The 20,497-nt window shown below is 44.0% G+C and overlaps 1 protein-coding gene across 4 annotated transcripts in view; it reads left to right on the top strand.

The window, feature by feature from the left end:
- Positions 1-377: 377 nt before the first annotated feature.
- COL14A1 (collagen type XIV alpha 1 chain) overlaps positions 378-20,497 on the top strand; it is a 115,522-nt gene continuing 95,402 nt past the window's right edge. For 2 of the 4 annotated variants that reach the window (XM_069957152.1, XM_069957150.1), the window contains exons 1-3: positions 379-769; positions 2,828-3,057; positions 11,059-11,174. In XM_069957152.1, coding sequence (XP_069813253.1) covers positions 11,087-11,174 — 88 coding nt within the window. In that variant the 5' untranslated portion in view covers positions 379-769; positions 2,828-3,057; positions 11,059-11,086. Of the gene's footprint in view, positions 770-2,827; positions 3,058-11,058; positions 11,175-20,497 lie in introns of all 4 variants that reach the window. The other 2 variants (XM_069957147.1, XM_069957148.1) reach the window with 2 other exon arrangements.

Genomic DNA, 20,497 nt, shown 5'->3' with positions numbered 1-20,497 from the left:
TGATAGAGCGCAGGTTGTGTGTTTCCCAGCATTACAGAGCAGTATTCTCTGAGAAGCATGGCGGGGCTCACATAACATTTGACACTTGCCCTGCCAGCCCCATCCAAGCGTAATGGCCCAGAACGGTATTTATTGTCAGGCGTCTGGAGATGTATTGTTGCTATTGGCAACCTTAGACAGTCTGTATTAGGGCCTATGTATTTGCTGCTCTTCCTTAGCTCTCTTGTAGTGGTATTGTTTTCTGCTATGTATTTATTTAATATGTTGATATGTATTAATCTCTAATAATACAAGTGTTGAGCTTGATCAGTGCTCCTCCCCTGCAACCTATCACACTCTAGTGATTGGCCAGGGGAAAGCTAGCTCCGCCCACCTTTTACCCAGAAGGGCTGTGCGGTCTCCTCAGTGACAGTTGGTAGTCTGGCATTGCCAGAGTCACATCTAACCTCCCTACGTCACCTCAGTAATCCTGTCAGACTCCATCTTTAGCCCCCTAACCTGTTTCCAGTCAGCCATAAGGACTGATACGTGTCTTCAAAGTCTCAGCAGGACGTCCTCTGTATTTATTAGTGCCTGCTGTCAGATTGGTGAAGTGATAGAGGGTTTCCCATTCACCGTCCACATCTTCCTGGCTTCCAAGTCAGTGTGTCCATGCGTCTTCCTCCTACATGATAGTGAGCGTTGACAGCGTCAAGTCTCTTCAGTAACATCAAGTACCTATTCACACGTACCTTATAAAGGCTGGAAAACTGCAAAGTCCCTAGAACAGGTCTGTCTCTTTGAAACCCTATTTATCCACCAAGTCTAAGCTATAGTAACCAAGGTAACCCTCCCAGGGCCGCATTTACCACTAGGCACCCGTGGTCCGGTGCCTAGGGCAGCACCTTGCAGGGGGGCGGCAACAGGTGACAGAAAAGGCCAAAAAGAAAAGGCAAAGTCATCTAATACTTAGAGTTACATCAAATTCCAAAAAATCTGTCAGTTATATTGACATTTATTCACAAATCTATATCTTATTTTGTGCTGTTATTGGTCTGTATTTTTTAATAGAAGCACTCCTGCACTGTGAGGGGCTCCGGCTGGCACAGGTGGGGGCTCTGGCTGGCGCAGGTGGGGTCCTGGCAGGCACAGGTGGGGGCTCTGGCTGGCGCAGGTGGGGTCCTGGCAGGCACAGGTGGGGGCTCTGGCTGGCGCAGGTGGGGTCCTGGCAGGCACAGGTGGGGGCTCTGGCTGGCGCAGGTGGGGTCCTGGCAGGTACAGGTGGGGGCTCTGGTTGATACAGGTCGGGGCTCTGGCTGGCACAGGTGAGGGTCCAGGCTGGCGCAGGTGGGGTTCTAGTTGGTACAGGTGGGGTCCTGGTTGGTACAGTTGGGGGTCATAGCTGGCACAGGTGGGGGCTCTGGTTGGCACAGGTGGGGGCTCTGGTTGGCACAGGTGGGGTCCTGGCTGGCACAGGTGGGGGCTCTGGTTGGCACAAGTGGGGTCCTGGCTGGCACAGGTGGGGGCTCTCATTGGCACAGGTGGGGTCCTGGCTGGCACAGGTGGGGGCACTGGTTTGCACAGCTGGGATCCTTGCTGGCACAGGTGGGGTCCTGTCTGGCACAGGTGGGGGCTCTGGTTGGCACAGGTGGGATCCTGGCTGGCACAGGTGGGGTCCTGGTTGGCACAGGTGGGGGTCATAGCTGGCATAGGTGGGGGCTCTGGTTGGCACAGGTGGGGGCTCTGGTTGGCACAGGTGGGGTCCTGGCTGGCACAGGTGGGGGCTCTGGTTGGCACAGGTGGAATCCTGGCTGGCACAGGTGGGGTCCTGTCTGGCACAGGTGGGGGCTCTGGTTGGCACAGGTGGGGTCCTGGCTGGCACAGGTGGAGGCTTTCATTGGCACAGGTGGGGGCTCTGGTTGGCACAGGTGGGGTCCTGTCTGGCACAGGTGGGGGCTCTGGTTGGCACAGGTGGGGGCTCTGGTTGGCACAGGTGGGGTCCTGGCTGGCACAGGTGGGGTCCTGGCTGGCACAGGTGGGGGCACTGGTTTGCACAGGTGGAGTCCTGGCTGACACAGGTGGGGGCACTGGTTTGCACAGGTGGAGTCCTAGCTGACACAGGTGGGGTCCTGGCTGGCAAAGGTGGGGGCTCTGGTTGGCACAGGTGGAATCCTGGCTGGCACAGGTGGGGTCCTGTCTGGCACAGGTGGGGGCTCTGGTTGGCACAGGTGGGGACTCTGGTTAGCACAGGTGGGGTCCTGGCTGGCACAGGTGGGGTCCTGGCTGGCACAGGTGGGGGCACTGGTTTGCACAGCTGGGATCCTGGCTGGCACAGGTGGGGGCTCTGGTTGGCACAGGTGAGGTCTTGGCTGGCACAGGTGAGGTCTTGGCTGGCACAGGTGGGGGCACTGGTTTGCACAGGTGGGGTCCTGGCTGGCACAGGTGGGGGCTCTGGCTGGCACAGATGGGGGATCTGGCTGGCACAGGTGTGGGCACTGGTTTGCACAGGTGGGGTCCTGGCTGGCACAGGTGGGGTCCTGGCTAGCACAGGTGGGGGCTCTGGCTGGCACAGGTGGGGGCTCTGGCTGGCAGAGGTGAGTTCCTAGTTGGCAGAGGTGGGGTCCTGGCTGGTACAGGTGGGGTCCTGGCTGGCACAGGTGGGGTCCTGGCTGGCACAGGTGGGGTCCCAGCTGGCACAGCTCGGTCCCTCTGCAGTTGCCATCCCTCAGGGCTGGTAAGGTGATGGTGGGAGGAGGGGCAGAGGATGAGCTCCAGGCTTCCCTCCATCCACCTTCTATTCTATAATTGGCCGCTGCTGCCTCTTCCCTCTTTCCCTCTTCTCTATCAGATCCAGTGCTGAGGAGCTGGGAGCAGCTGCTGGGACCCTCACACCTCAGCCTGGGGAAGGACCCTCACACCTCAGCCTGGGGAAGGACCCTCACACCTCAGCCTGGGGAAGGACCCTCACACCTCAGCCTGGGGGAGGCACAGGAGACCCTCACCACAAAGCCCAACTTCTCTCTGACTTTCTGCAGGACCTGACCTTATCCCAGCTAATAATCCCTCATGACTTTACTGGTAAGAAACCTTCACTTCTCAGCAGCAGTAACATAGTGTGTGTGCATGGATGTAGCAGAGCTGAGGGCTGGATATGGCATTTATAGTGGTATTATTAGCCATTCTGTGTGCTTTTACATAGGACTGCTGGTGAACCTTTTTATGTTGTCTCTTAGAGTAATCATGATTTACAAACAAATTCAGCTCATCTACACCTGCTTATTAATGGTATATGATAGATGCTTTACTATAATAATGTTGTTTTAATAAAATTGTGATGGATAGGAGATAGATAGATAATAGATAGGAGATAGATAGGAGATATAGATAGATAGATAATACATAGATAGATGATAGATAGATAGATAGAAGATAGATAGAAGATAGATAGAAGATAGATAGAAGATAGATAGATAAGAGATAGATAGATAGATAGATAGATAATAGATAGATAAGAGACAGATAGATAGATAATAGATAGATAGATAGATAGATAGATAGATAGATAGATAGATAGATAGGAGATAGATATTAAATAGATTTATAGAGCTGACTGTGTGATTTGGCACAATTCATCACAATATAAAATCTGTGGATTTACTCTTGACTACAGATAAAAGGAGACAGACATCATATATAGGGGGTCTGTCGGGGTCTATCAGGGTTTCAAATTCTAAATTCTATGTCATAGATGACCAAATTTGACCGATGCAAATGTGAACAGAGCTTGAACTATAACTTGTGACTTATTAGTTACAGAAGCATAGCGACCGTACATATGTCCATAACCAGTTCAGCTCTGCTACATAGACATTCTGGTTTTGCTCAGCAGCTAAGGCGTGCTGGTCCCTGCATCAGACTTGTATGACTGTCGGCTCTAGTGGACTGTGGAGAGTCCTGGGCTCCAGGCTGCACACACAGGAATCCGCCAGCCTGGCACATTACATTGTATTGTTGGCAGCTTCTTGTTCTTTTCTCCTATTGTTACATTTTACTTATTTTCTGACCTTTTGTGTTTATGAGATGACTTGGGCATGATCGAACCCATGTTATAGGAAAAAAAAGGAAAACACTTGAAAAAATGCCCCCCCTCTGTGAAGTCCCCTTATAATAGATGGCCCCCTGTGTTGTCCTCCTCTAGTGTATGCCCCCCCTGTGTAGCCCTCCTATAGTAGATAAACCCCTGTGTAATCCCCTTATAGTAGATGTCCCCCTGTGTAATTCCCATATAGTTGGTTGCCCCCTGTGTAGTCCCTTTGTAGTAGATGCCCCCTTGTGTAATTCCTATACAGTAGATGCCCCCTGTGTAGGTCCCTTATAGTAGAGCACCCACTGTTTACTCCCCCTATAGTAGATGGCCCCCTGTGTAGTCCCCTTATAGTAGATCACCCCTTTTTGGATATTTCTATAGTAGATGGCCCCTGTGTTTTCCCCCAATAGTAGATGGCCCCCTGTGTAGTTACCCTAGAGTAGATGGCCACCTGTCTAGGTCCCCCTATAGTATTTAGCCCCCTCTTTGTTGTCCCTGTATAGTAGATGGCCCCCTGTGTAGTCACTCTATAGTAGATGGCCCCCTGTGTAGTAACTATAGTAGATGTCCCCCTGTGTAATCCCCCTATAGTAGATGGGTCCCTATGTAATCTCCCGTATAGTAGATGGTCCCCTGTGTAGTCACTCTATAGTAGATGGCCCCCTGTGTAGTCACTCTATAGTAGATGTCCCCCTGTGTAATCCCCCTATAGTAGATGGGTCCCTATGTAATCTCCCGTATAGTAGATGGTCCCCTGTGTAGTCTCTTATAGTAGATGGCCCCCTGTGTAGTCACTCTAAAGTAGATGGCCCACTGTGTAATTCCCCTATAGTAAATGGGCCCCTATGTAATCTCCCGTATAGTTGCTGGTCCCCTGTGTAGTCCCTTATAGTAGATTACCCATGACTAGATGAAAAAAAAAAGAAATTTATCTTACACACACTCCCTCATATCTGCTGCTGTTCCTGTGCGACTGTCCTCCTTCTGTCTTCTGGCCCAAAGTCTCAGGTGCCTTTCAGCACTCAGTCATTTGCTTGTGCGTCTTAAAGGTGCACATACAATTTAATAGTTCGTTCATCCAGGAATCTGGGACAGGTGCTGCAACACTGCACATCAGTCTGGGTGATGCCATCCGATGTGGGCGGTTTTGACAGCCATGGGTCTCTCAGGAGCCTTTGGGCCCCAGGTGGGCACCCAAACCACCTACATTATGATCTGCCATGGTTTGTGGTACAGTATGGTAACTCTGTGTAGTACAGTATGGTGACTTCATACTGTATTGTGTCTTTATGTAGCACAGTATGGTGTACTCACATATAACTGTGTGGCACATTATAGTGTCTCCATATGGCACTGTATGTAGCAGAGGGTGGTATAGGAGTATACTGTCATAAAAGCAATAAATTCTCTGTTGGATTCCATAAGAGTTGGAGACATACAGGAGTACACTACAACCCCAGAGAAGACTGTGACTGCCATATACTGGCTTCATAGTACTTGGAATCACATTACCCTTGTGTGCTTGAGGTCTCCTTATACTGATGACCAAAGTGATTACAATATATATACATGTTTCTTATAGCACATCGTGCCACTACTTTACATGTAGCAGAGCTGGATTTGTCATTAAAGGGTTTGTTCACCCAAAATCATTTTTTTCCGTCCAATCAACTGGTGCCAGAAAGTGCCAGAGATTTGTAATTTACTTATATTAAAAAATCTCAAGTGTTCTAGCACTTATCAGCTGCTGTATGTCCTGCATGAAGTGGTGTATTCTTTCCAGTCTGACACAGTGCTCTCTGCTGCCACCTCTGTCCATGTCAGGAACTGTCCAGAGCAGTAGCAAATCCGCATAGAAAACTGCTACTGCTCTCCAGACTGGAAATAATACATCACTTCCTGCAGGACATCCAGCAGCTGATAAGTACTGAAAGACTTCAGATTTTTTAATAGAAGTAAATTACAAATCTCTGGCACTTTCTGACACCAGTTGATTTGAAAGAAAAAAAAATGTTAACAATCCCTTTAGGTTCTTATAGACTGCACTGTGCTACGGTTGTGTTTGCTTGAGAGCAGCCTAATGCACTATGTGGAATACCTATGGCGATGGGCTGCTCTATCTTTATTGACAGATAAGTGGCGTTTATGGCTCAGGTTCCCTCTGATCCCCCAGGTATGGTGTTTGCACTGGTTGGGCTCCTGCACACAGTCTTATCGGAGATGCAGAATGGCCATATATATTGCTGAGGCTCTTAGGGTATTTTATCTGCCCCATCTTGGAGGAGGGTGAGCAGAGGTTAGTAAGATCCCAGGCTCCATCACCTCCTCCTCTCTGCTGTTCTGGGCAGGATAGGTTTATTGTTCCACCTGAAGACAGAGATGAGTGTTTCCTCAAGAATTCCACTGCAAAAGGTGTTTTGGCCTGAAGCTATGAATGTGAGAATCCACTCGTCAGTAAGTGTCGGTGATGAATGTGTGGAAGCTTCTCCGCCCTGACACATCGCTCTCTAGGCATCAACCCATTGATTAAAGGGACAGGAGTCGCTTATACTTGTCAGGACAAAGTCACCACAATACTACCTATAATCAATAGTGCAAAAGAGACCAATGGCAAACTCAGCTCTGCTACATCTACAGGAAAGTGCACTCTGCCAGACCAAAGATTTGACTGTCCTGGAATGGTGGAAATTGTAGTTTTGCAGCTGGAGGGGCGACGGTTTCCCATCCCTGATCTAGACGGACGTGACCCTATGAGGCAGATCCAGAGAGTATGAGGACAAATTCATCTCTGCTGCATCAGTGTGTGGTGCTGATCCTTCCTGCAATATGCAATCTATTTACAGTATCTATTTTTTTCCTATCTATCTATTATCTATCTATCTATCTATCTATCTATCTATCTATCTATCCTATCTCTCCTATCTATCTATCTATCTATCTATCTATCTATCTATCTATCTATCTCCTATCTATCTATCTATCTATCTATCTATCTATCTATCTATCTATCTATCTCCTATCTATCTATCTATCTATCTATCTATCTATCTATCCATCTATCTCCTATCTATCTATCTATCTATCTATCTATCTATCTATCTATCTATCCATCTATCTCCTATCTATCTATCTATCTATCTATCTATCTATCTATCTCCTATCTATCTATCTATCTATCTATCTATCTATCTATCTATCTTTCTTTGGCTTCGTCTGTCCGGGTGCACTACCAGGTACAGCCACATCTGTATGCATGGCGCTGTGTCTGGGTAAACAATCATGGCGGGTGCACCTGGAGCGGAATCTATGGCCTCCACTAGGATATGTCCATGAATAAAAAAGTCATCCAAACCATATTGCTGTGATCTTTCTTTACTGACAACAATCGTGACATCGAGAAATCTTTGAAGAATTAAAGCACAGAGAAAGTTGAATGTTATATTATACGTTGAATCAGCTTTATTTGTATAACAGAAAAAATCAGATTCCACCTTTCATTTTCTAAAGCATCTGTGAGGAATGAAAGGTGGAATCTGATTGGTTGCTAGGGGCAACTGAGCCAGTTTCACTTTACACCATGTTTGATAAATCTCCCCCATTGTATCCAGTTCATCCATTGTGGTACCTGTGGGCTGTAGTAACACAGTCACCGGCTATGTTCACACGCTGTAGTTTTGCGGCTGTCTTGTAGGACGGACGTCATTTTGAGGCCAACTAACGGTTGCTATTTGATGATGACGGCAGTGATTTAAGAAATAACGCCAGCTATTATCAAAATACGGACGTTATTTGGCCTCAAAATGGCGATGTGTTAACATAGCCACCATGTATAAGGATAACTAGGGGTTATCATCCTATCCATTGTGCCGAATGACAACCTCAGCTCAGCTACCTGGTGCATCATACAGTAATGATATAACCTGCCGCTGCCAGTCATCTATGGGAGGTTCGCACAGTATATAGAATCAGGTATCAGTGTATCTGTCAGTGGTTACACAACATCCATAAATCTCCCCCTGACACGTGGCAATGAAGGGATCGCTGTTCACCTGAGGCGGTGTTCCCCAACCCGTGGCTCTCCAGCTGTTGTAGCCTACAACTTCCATCATGCCTGGGAGTGGGAGAGTTACATAAGCTACATGACCTAATGGACAAAGCTATAATAGTGGCGGCCTGTATCCTGCTAATATAGAACCTAAGGGCCCTATTCCACCGGACGATTATCGTTAGCATAATCGTTAACGATTAACGATCTCAAACGACCGCTATTGCGAAAGACCTGAAAACGTTCACTCATTTCCATGGAACGATAATCGTTACTTATGATCGTAATTGCGATCGTTTCTTCTTCCGTATTTCTTCGCTATTGCGTTCGTATCTATTGCGAACGACCGAACGATGTCTTATTCAATGCGAACGATTTGCGAACGTTTTGCGAACGAGCAACGATAAAAATAGGTCCAGGTCTTATAAAGCGATCAACGATTTCTCGTTCGGTCGTTAATCGTTACTGCATTTCAACCGAACGATTATCGTTTAGATTCGAACGATTTAACGATAATCTGAACGATAATCGTCCGGTGGAATAGGGCCCTAATGGCCCTATTCCACGGAACGATTATCGTTCGTTTTCGGACGATATCGACCGCTACGGACGATAATCGTTCCGTGGAATAGAGTGCAACGATCAGCCGACATCGTTCATGTCGGCTGATCGTTGCAGTCGCTTGTTTTTCAACATGTTGAAAAACAAGCGACTGATATAGCAGCGATCTGCTGCCGTCGCTCCGTTGAATAGGAGCATCGGCAGCAGACGCTGCTATATCCTATGGGCTGCCCGGACGATCAGCGATCACCCGGGCAGCCCCCCCGCAGCTCCCCGCCGCCCCTCCCGCACTCACCCGCTCGCTGCAGCCGCGTTGAATAGCGGCGGCAGCGAGCGGGGAACGAGGAGCAAACGAGCGCTAATAGCGCTCATTTGCTCCTCTAAAACGACCCGTGGAATAGGGGCATAAGTCCATCTGTCCTGAGGTATTTCTTCCTGCATCTTTATGGAGCCCAGTGTAAGGGCCCTATTCCACCGGACGATTATCGTTCAGATTATCGTTAAATCGTTCGAATCTAAACGATAATCGTTCGGTTGAAATGCAGTTAACGATTAACGACCGAACGAGAAATCGTTGATCGCTTTATAAGACCTGGACCTAGAACTCCAAATCTCCTGCATAAACATAGAGGTATGTGATAAAATGATGGCAGCCAAAACCTCTCCTGCTCTGGACAGTTTCTGACATAGACAGAGGTGGCAGCAGCAGAGCGCACTGTGTCAGACAGGAAAAAATACACCACTTTCTGCAGGACATACAGCAGCTGATAAGTACTGGAAGACTTTTAAATAGACGTAAATTACACATATAACTGTCTAAAACCAGTTGATTTTTTTGTTTGTTTTTTCTGGATCACCCTTTTAAGCCGGCAATAGAGATAAGATATCCATCATGCAATTGAGACTCTCACATAAGCATTCTTTCTCAGTTTGGTAGGCAAATACAATTATAAAGACCGATGGGGGTCTGGCCTCTGGTATCCCCCTTAATGCTATTGATGTTATTATACTGTATACTAATAGACAGTACAAGGCTCAAAGTCTGGGACAGGTGGACATTGCTATGACAGCAAGTGTCAGGAGAGGTCAGCAGAGAGGACAAAGAAAGTGGAGTCAAATTCTCAACAGCTGAAGATACACAGGTTGGAGATCACTGGATTAGATGTATTATGCATCCTCTAAAGCAGGGGTACTCAACAACTTTTAGTTAAGGGCCACTTACCGGGGTCTATTGTCAGGTGAAGGCCCGAGCTGAACATCAGTAGTAAACGTGTTGTGCTCCCCCAGTAGTATATAGCCCCCTGTTGCTCCCCCAGTAGTATATAAACCCCTTCTTTGTGCTCCCCCAGTAGTATATAGACCCCTTCTTTGTGATCCCCAGTAGTATATAGCCCCCGCTGTGTGCTCCCCCAGTAGTATATAGACCCCCGCAGAAGGGAGCAGCACAGCTCAGTATACAGGTATGGTTCAGGGAAGAAAAAGAGTGCTGCACCTCACACCTATGGCTGATACTAGTACCCCTCGGCTGCATAAAAAACATCAGAATTCTGTATGTGAATTGATCAAGCCACACTGCCCCATGTACCGCATGCAGGTATCTGATACACATGGGTATACACACAGTATACAGGTATACTGAGCTGCAGCCAGGGTCCAGACAGCTGGAATCTGCGGTCCGCCAGTTGAGGACCCCTGCCCCAAATTGTCAATATCTGTAGTCTCCAGTAAGATGGCGGATATTGTGTTATCTTACAGTGACTCATTTTTTGCCTCTCTATTTTTGGAGGACCTAGAATGTTGGTGCATGTCATGTCAATGCGTTATTATCCCTGTAAAAAAAAAAAATCTTTTAAAGCAATTGGTGTCAGAAAGTTATATAGATTTGTAATTTAATTCTATTAAAAATAACAAGTCTTCCAGTACTTATCAGCTTCTGTATGTCCTGCATGAAGTGATGTATTCTCTCCAGTCTTACACAGTGCTTTCTGCTGCCACCTCTGTCCATGTCAGGAACTGTCCAGAGCAAGAGAGGTTTTCTATGGGGATTTGCTACTGCTCTGGACAGTTCCTGACATGGACAGAGGTGGCAGCAAAGAGCACTGTGTCAGACTGTAAAGAATACACCACTTCCTGTGGGACATACAGCAGCTGATAAATACTGGAAGACTGGAGTTTTCTACATAGAAGCAAATTACAGATCTATATAACTTATTGACTAACTTATTGATTTGAAAGAAAAAAATATTTTCCAGAGTACCCCTTTAAGTACCATAAAACACCACAGTACCCAATGAAACAGGGCACTGACCAACTTACCTCTGCAACATCTTTGTTGCCATACCACCTATTTTGTATTGATAACAGAAATATATATCTATATTTGCAGATTTGCTGACTGGGTTCCAGTGGATACAATGAGGACGCAGCGCGGCGTACACACCATGGTCCTGGTGTCGCTCCTTGCGGTGACATTTTTCTTATCCAATCTTGGACAGAGTCAAGGTAATGGCTGATTATTCATCATTATATTCTATCAGTATTCTGTCTCCTGTTATCTGGTGTGCAGAGGTCAGTCACTTGTAGCTGTATACTCTCATGTAGCTGTGTGTATACTGTATATGTCATCTGATGTATACCTGCATTACATGCAACAGAATCATCATTGGGCTATTGTATGACTCTTTATTGTCATTAAACTGTGTGTGTGTGTATATATATATTTATGTTTTTTTCTATTGTTCCATTGATTGACCAGATTATGGATTATAGTAGATTATACTGTATAACAGACAAGATTTCTTTGCAGGGTTTACATCACACTTCTATGATGGCCGGACATATTTTCTTGTTATTTTTACTTTTTTGCAGGAATAATGTCATCTTTCCCGTGTAAAACATTTGTTTTTCGTCAGTGTATGATGTTTCTATGATGATTGTAATTATATGGCGCTGTCCATATACATTTACCATGTATGAGGCTGGTTTCACACTAGCTAAAAGTTTTTTATGCATATGCCATGCAGTATACCTTTTATATTGTGTATGTCATGTAGTATACTGTTTATATAGTGTATGCCATGCAGTATACCTTTTATATTGTGTATGTCATGTAGTATACTGTTTATATAGTGTATGCCATGCAGTATACTTTTTATATTGTGTATGTCATGCAGTATACTGTTTATATTGTGTATGCCGTGCAGTACACTGTTTATATTGTGTATGCCATGCTGTATACTGTTTATATAGTGTATGCCATGCAGTATACCTTTTATATTGTGTATGCCATGCTGTATATTGTTTATATAGTGTATGCCATGCAGTATACTGTTTATATAGTGTATGCCATGCAGTATACTGTTTATCTTGTGTATGCCGTGCAGTGTTACTTTTATAATACATACAGTATATCATGCAGTATACTTTTCATAGTGAGTATGCCATGCAGTATAACTTTTAAAACGTGTATGTCATGCAGTACACTTATTATGCATATGCCGTGCAGTATACTTCTTATATTGTGTATGCTGTGCAGTATACTTTTTATATTGTGTATGCCGTGCAGTATACTTTTTATATTGTGTATGCTGTGCAGTATACTTTTTATATTGTGTATGCTGTACAGTATACTTTTTTATACAGTGTATGCCTTGCAGTATACTTTTTATATTGTGTATGCTGTACAGTATACTTTTTTATACAGTGTATGCCATGCAGTATACATTTTCATACAGTGTATGCCTTGCAGTATACATTTTATAATGTGTATGCTGTACAGTATACTTTTTATAATGTGTATGCTGTACAGTATACTTTTTTATACAGTGTATGCCATGCAGTATACATTTTCATACAGTGTATGCCTTGCAGTATACTTGTTATATTGTGGATGCTGTGCAGTATACTTTTTATATTGTGGATGCTGTGCAGTATACTTTTTATATTGTGGATGCTGTGCAGTATACTTTTTATAATGTGTATGCTGTGCAGTATACTTTTTATATTGTGGATGCTGTGCAGTATACTTTTTATAATGTGTATGCTGTGCAGTATACTTTTTTTAAATGCGTATGCTGTGCAGTATACTTTTTATAATGTTTATGCTGTGCAGTATACTTTTTATAATGTTTATGCTGTGCAGTATACTTTTTATAATGTTTATGCTGTGCAGTATACTTTTTTATACAGTGTATGCCTTGCAGTAGACTTTTAGTATACAATGCAGTATACAATGCGTATGCCATATAATTTTTCTTTTATTATGCCTATGCTGTGCAGCTCCATGTAGGCAGGACTGTAGATGCTGCTAGAGTTTTGTGCTGGGTTTACTGCACATAGCTGTGAACAATAAAACACCTAGTTATCTACTTATTCTCCGATATGAATAGTATAAACAGGCCCATTTTGGTAGCCCACGGTAAAAGCGGCCCTGTCAATCACAATTTTGACACAATTTTGAGTATCGAACTGCCTGCTTAGTGCATGATACAATTGAGGGGTGTTTCGCATGGGCGGTGACAAAGAGTCTAAAAAAGACAATTCTAGAACTGATAATGTATGTATGATTCCCTGTATGAATTGTGCTGGGATTTCTTGCTGTGATAGAGGAGGGATGAGCTGCTCACTGTCTGGAGAGAAAAGCAGCTACATTGCCATCTTCAGAGTTTTGCCTCTTTTTTTTTGCACATCATCGAATATATATATATATATATATATATATATATATATATATATATATATATATATAATTTTTTTTTTATTTGCTTTGTATTGTGCGTAGGGGAGAGGGTGCTCAGTACATTTTTTTTGCTATGGGGCCCCATGAATCCTAGTTACGCCTCTGGCAGAGACTCCTACAGAATGTACGAGAATGGGTTTTCTAACCCGGACAACTATCTTCACATGCAAAGCTTTATACAGTGATGTAACACTTATTTCCCAGATGGCCGGAATTTGTTTTTCTGTTGTTTCAGTTACATTGCAATCTTCCCACAATTCTGCATTGGTCTGAGCAAAAATGTCATTATGCTTCTTGAGTATTTTAATGGCAAACAACGGGTCAAGGAGGTCAAACCTGAGGGAGTCCCCAGCTATGGGTAGGGTGTGTAGGGATTTTCTATGATATCCTTAGTGATTATAAAACTTTTTGATTCTTTTTTTCTTTTGCTTTTCTTTCAACATTTTCAGTGATCAGAGGAAATATGTTTTTTTTCCCCAAAACAATTGCCTGGATCAATACCTAGCCATGGTGATTTGGGTTAATATGGTGTACACTTGTAAATAAAGTCACACTCATCCATCATTGAATCTTCGCCATATATATAGCAATAATTATGAATCTTTATACCATGGAAGGTCCGCTGAAATTTTTTTGTCCTTTTGGGAAACTTTTGTCTTTCCTGCTATAAGCCCCCAGTAGACCAATGTTTGGGAAATTATTATCAGACAGATCACTGAGATACATGTAGAGATACTGCAGGATGAGTAATATGCTGGGAGCCTGATACTGGGATGTGTGATATACTGGGGACCTGATACTGGGGTGTATAATGTGCTGGGGACCAGATATTTTGGTGTGTAAAATGCTGGAAACCTGATACTGGGGTGTGTAATATACTGGATACCTGATACTGGAATGTATATCACACTGGAAAGTTACTGGAGTATGTTAATGTGCTGGGGACCTGATATTGGGGTGTGTAAGGTGCTGGGGACCTGATAGTGGTGTGTGTAATATGCTGGGGACCTGATAGTGGTGTGTGTAATATGCTTGGGACCTGATAATGGTGTGTATCATATACTGGGGACCTGATAGTGGTGTGTGTAATATACTGGGGACCTGATAGTGGTGTGTGTAATATACTGGGGACCTGATAGTGGAGTGTGTAATATACTGGGGACATGATAGTCATGTGTGTAATATACTGGATACCTGATACTGGAATGTGTATCATACTGGAAAGATACTGGGGTGTGTAATGTGCTGGGGACCTGATAGTGGTGTGCGTAATATGCTGGGAACCTGATAGTGATGTGTGTAATATGCTGGGGACCTGATAGTGGTGTGTGTATTATACTGGGGACCTGATAATGGTGTGTATCATATACTGGGGACCTGATAGTGGTGTGTGTAATATACTGGGGACCTGATAGTGGGGTGTGTAATATACTGGGGACCTGATATTGGGGTGTATAATATACTGGGGACATGATAGTCATGTGTGTAATATACTGGATACCTGATACTGGAATGTGTATCATACTGGAAAGATAATGGAGTATGTAATGTGCTGGGGACCTGATATTGGGGTGTGTAATATTGAGGTGTGTAATGTGCTGGGGAATTGATAGTGGTGTGTGTAATATGCTGGGGACCTTATAGTGGTGTGGGTAATATGCTGGGGACCTATTATTGGGGTGTATAATGTGCTGGGGACCTGATACTTGGGTGTGTAATATATTGGGGACCTGATACTGCGGTGTGTAATTTGCTGGGGACCTGATAGCGGGGCATGTTGTTCTGACAGTAAAAGAAACGATCACAATAAATTGTTTGTGATCGGCAAACATGAACAATTAGCGTCATGTTCATACAAACACTTCACACATGTTCGCTCATCACTTATGTAAAAGTCCAGATCCCTAGTCAGTTGAATTAACATCCTCTATACTAATTAGATGTTTCAAGACCAGAGTTACAAGACCCCATGTTTGGGTCTTTACTATATATTACAACAATTCAACACCCCCCCCCCCCCCCCCCCAGAAAACCCTACCCCTATTTAGGAAGCCTTAATGGGTGGGCCAAGCATCCCATATCTCATGAGTGTTGCCAGGCTGAGATTCTTGGCCTCATTGGCCCCTTGAATACACTTTGATTCCTGTTTGGGAAGCACTAATGTTTAGAAACTTAAAGAGATTTTCCAGGATTTTTATGTTTTTTCAAAAATCCTCTAGCATTATTGCCTAAGTCAAGACAAACCTCCCCATATACATTTTTCTTCTCTATCAGCTTCTCTTGAGATGAAAAAGCTCTTTTTATATCTTGTATTGTTTGTTTACAAGCTGCTCTGTCTGTTTACATATGCAGCACACCCAGTGGCCAGAGTTGGAATTGCAGTGTATAACAAGCTAATCAAATACCACATGTGCTGCAGCCTCAGGCCAAGTTCACACTATGTAAAAACAACGTCCGTATTTCATAACAATGGCCTTAGTTGTTATGAAATGCAACCGTTGTTTTTACATAGTTTGAACCTGGCCTAGGCATAGAATTAGATCTATTTTTTTTGGACTATTTTCCTCTTGCTTCCACAGCTTCTGCCTATGGTGCAATGGTAAGTGTCAGGATTACTGTGCTCACTGAAAGGTTCGGGTCTGGTGACAGAGTTTTTTTTTTTTTCCCCCCGTCGTAGGGCCCGTTAACACAGAGTAAGAACGGCGGAATTGTCCGCCGCAGAATGCCGCCAGCCTCTGTGTCATAATGACGCTCTATGGGAGGCGCGTGCCGCTCCTCTCCCCGCGCTGAAGAATGAACTTGTTCATTCTTCAGCACCGAGAAATGCAGCCGCACCTCCCATAGAGCGTCATTATGACACGGAGGCTGGCGGCATTCTGCGGCGGACAATTCCGCCTTGTTAACGGGCCCTTATTTTCCAGTGATGGCTTGTGCTAAGCATTATGGGTATTGTATTTCCTCTGCAAAGAAGAAACACTCAGGGTATTATACAAACAAGATGAATTTTCAAAGAAAATAATGCTCTACTGACAATACCTATTGACTCTATACCTTCTAAAACTGCCCTGGATATTATGATTATGATATTATTATATTATTATGATTATTATTATATTATTATGATTATGATTATTATTGCAAATAGATTTGGTTTTATTATTTATTTATAGACTTGGTTAGGTAATACATGTATACAGATATCCAGGGCAGTTTTAGAAGGTCAATAGGTATTGTCAGTAGAGCATTATTTTCTTTGAAAATTCATCTTGTTTGTATAATACCTCAGTTTTTCTTCTTTGTAGAGGAAATACAATACCCATAATATTTAGCACTTTGGAAAAGAAAAAAAAAAATCAAACTGTGACAGGATGTGAACCCTGGTCAGAGAGCTTGGTAATCCTGACACTTACCCTGCTCCACAGGCAGAGGCTGGAGAAGCTGTTGGAACATAGACCATACCAGTGTTCTGCCACACAGAGCTCCTCTCCACCCCTGTCCCGACCTCCTCCCTCCACAGACATAGGAGGACACCAGCAGCAGCTTTATCTATAGTTCACATTGACATCCCATGAGTCCTGTGTGTGTGGAGGGGGGAGGGGTGGCTTAGGACAGGGTGGAGATGATTTCTGTGGTGTGACAGAGAGAACTATCAGATCGGCAGCAGCACAGACACACAGCATCTCCCTCCCAGAGTGACTCTCACTGCTCCTTGTCTAGAAGGGATACAGCCTGCTGCAGCATGGTGAGATTCACTCTGGAGACGGAGAGACTGTGGATGTCTGTGCTGCTGCCGAGAGCCAATCAGAAAGCATCAACACCTGAGTCCCTCCCCCTCTCCACACACAGGACTCAGCAGCGTCTAGCTCTATCAGAGGACACATGCAGAGACAGGAGTGACGTCACCGAACCGGAAACACTGTGTTTCTGGTCCGGGATGTGACAGGAAGCCAGAAACTCAGGAGCAGGCAAGTCATGTGACCAGCTGGGGGATCTCCTAGAGCTGACAAGTAATGTTAGGGAAGTATATTAGAAAAGGGTTAACCTTGGTTAACCCTTTCCTAATGCCAAAAATCATTTTTTCCTGGAAAACCCCTTTAAGTAAAGTCAACATTGTGATGTGTGAAGATATGTTTTAATGCAGGGCAACACCAGGGCTTATTAGATGTATTGTGGAGGACGTGCCAGGTCAAACACCAGAGGTAAATTTTATACTACAAGCTGAAAGACAAAGCCCCGATTTAGCCGGAACAGTTGGAATACCTTTTCCAAATGGGCAACAAGTCCACGATTCTTCACAAAATGGGCTGTATCATAAAAATAACAAATGTTTCTTAGTCGGGAACACCAAACCATAAAACCTTCCAAAATATTATCATGGTACATAGACCAATAATTCACAAAGGACTATTTTGGACCTTTAGGACCAAGTTGTTTGGGGAAAAAAAAATCATCAATGTATCCAAGAGCTAGAATCCCCCCGTCAACAAAGTGTTATAGGGGCTTGTTTTTTCTGGGACAAACCTTAATTTTATTGGCACCATATACATATGATTAGTTGGTTAAGCTTTATTTTATGGGATGTAGGTGTTTAATACCATTTTGGGGTAGATATATATATATTTTTTTACTTTATAATTTTTTATGCAGAGAATGGGAAAATAGCAGATGAGCTGACAAAGAGACAAGGGAAGCTTCGATCCTCTGTCAAACACACTAGATGTTGTCCTTGCCATTGAATGTGGCATCCAAGAGGTTAAACAACCGGAATGTGAGTTTTGCCATCCTGGAGTTTATAGAAGGGTTTATGGCCACCGTCAGTTCAGCCGACATTTACCTAATGTGTACTGTCAACTTAAAGGAATTTTCCATTTTCGACGCATGAGTTGTCTCTGAATGATCAGTCTATAATTTTCAGCTGGTTTTGACATCTGTAGAAATAAAGCATTCCGATATCTTTGAAATAAATGAGCTGTCCATGTGATCTCCAGATCTTCTGGTTCCTCTAGAAAGAGAGTCCCCAATTTGAGCTGCTGGTTAATAGATGAGGTCCCAAAGGGAAATCCCCCTCTAGTACATGAGTTGGACATCCACTGAGGAGTCACCAAAGTCTTAACCTTTCAGTGTAGAACTGTCTGCTTGCCGTACAATACAACTGAGGGTTGTTCCGCATGGGCGCTGACAAAATGTCTGAAAAAGGCAATACTAGAATTAATTAGTGACCGGCCATGCTTTGAAAGAGTTAGGGTCCTATTAGAAGAAGTGATTTTTAAAAATGAATGACCTGAAATCGTTCACCACAACACAGAGAATGATAGTCGTTCATTGCGATTGTTACTATGATAGTTACTATGTTCGTTTACTCCTTCTGATCCCATCAGAAGAATGAATGCTGTGTACGGTACATTTAGCGAACATTTAGCGAGTGATTAACAATGATTTTATGGTCAACTCAAAAGATGTGATCAATGACAGACGTTACCTGCATACACACCAATTTTCCATGCAATAATTGTCCCGTGTAATAGGCCCCTACTGTCACTTAAAAAAAAGTCACACAGACAAGTTATGTAGAGATGAGCAAACTTTTTAAAAGTTAGGTTCGGCAAGTTCACTCATCTCTACTTACTTGTACGATCTCCCCCAGAGTCCTTCTTCTCTGGTCTCCAGTGTCCCCCATAGCCGCCTCCAGCCGCTCGGCCAGCGGCGGAGCACACTAACTCCTGAGACGAGAGTGACAGCCCACTCAGCCAATCACTGGCCACAGCATTGTCCCATCTCAGTCAGTGGCTGAGTGGGCTGGAGGCAGCTAGAGACATTGGAGTTGCACAGAAGGACACTGGGTGGTTGTGGATCGTGTTTTTTTTTTTTTTTGTGTACTTTATTGTGCAACTGCCATCTTAATAAACTTTTTGCAAAATTGTTTGCAAAAGTTTTGGAAAGAAAAACTCAGTTTGTTCATCTGTAAAGTTTTGGTAGGTCAGAATCTTGGTGCAGAGACCCCCCATCGATTGTTAGATATAACCAATGGAAGCTTACAGCTGTGTGCCTCACTCCCTGGCTTGAAACTCGAAATGACTTGTTGCAGGAGACAGGCTCCATTGTAAGTCTATGGAGTCCATCCTTACTACATATCAGATTCAGCACCGAGCAAGGAGTAAAGTGACCAGCCACAAGCTTATTCTGGCTATAGCTAACAATCAGTGGCGGTCTTCGCTTCCAGATTCCAACTGATCAAAACTTTTTGGGCAGTAACGCTTAAGTGGCAGTAACGCTTAAGTGGCAGTAACACTTAAGTGGCAGTAATGCTTAAGTTCTCATGCCTCACATCACAACTCTACACTTCTTTACTCTTGCCCAGTAAAGAGCTGGAAATGGAACAGTATTGGGGGCAACATCCAGTGGTCTAGCATCTGCGATAACATGACGCCTAAATGGTCCAAAGCTTGTTGGATTTCCAGAATTTTTTAGCCGAATTTTTGGAAGTTAATTAGGTCTTAATGGTTTCATTCATTCTCCAAGTCTGTTGCTGGGGTTATTACACGCTTACAGCACATACAGACTTAACATTGGAGCGATGTCCCGGCCAATAGTAGCTTGCTACAGGGCCTACGAGTAGGTGACGGATGATTTCATTACTTTTGGGGCTAAGGCGGGATTTCATGCCAAAAAACACAAGCCTTAGGATCCTGATGATTTACAAAGCTAATATTCATAGGTTGCCCCCTTATTCTACAAATAATATCAATTTACTGCATTTTTCGGCAAGTTTGAAATTATTGGATGCCGTAAATATGCAAATAGGGAGGCCAGTGTACCGCTGCTGCCGAGTGATGGAAATCTGACAAGTTTCCACATGTACCAATCCCACTGTTGAGCGAAGCCAATGCAAGAATGTTGAAAAGTACCGTTTTATTGCCTTGTTAAAAGTCAAGGAGCTGCAGACTGAGGAAAAGTAATATATTTTTTGGGTGAGGTCGTATTTAGTGTTTGCCAGAGGTGAACCATACTTTAATGTATAGAACTTAGTGGGTGTTTTCTGACTTTTGCAGATGGTATAGCACTATATATAGATTCTTATTCCATGTCA

This window comes from Dendropsophus ebraccatus, chromosome 2, assembly GCF_027789765.1.
Source record: "Dendropsophus ebraccatus isolate aDenEbr1 chromosome 2, aDenEbr1.pat, whole genome shotgun sequence".
Lineage (NCBI taxonomy): Eukaryota > Metazoa > Chordata > Amphibia > Anura > Hylidae > Dendropsophus > Dendropsophus ebraccatus.
The sequence above is the reverse complement of the archived record's forward strand: the minus strand, read 5'-3'. Positions and strand labels throughout refer to the sequence as shown.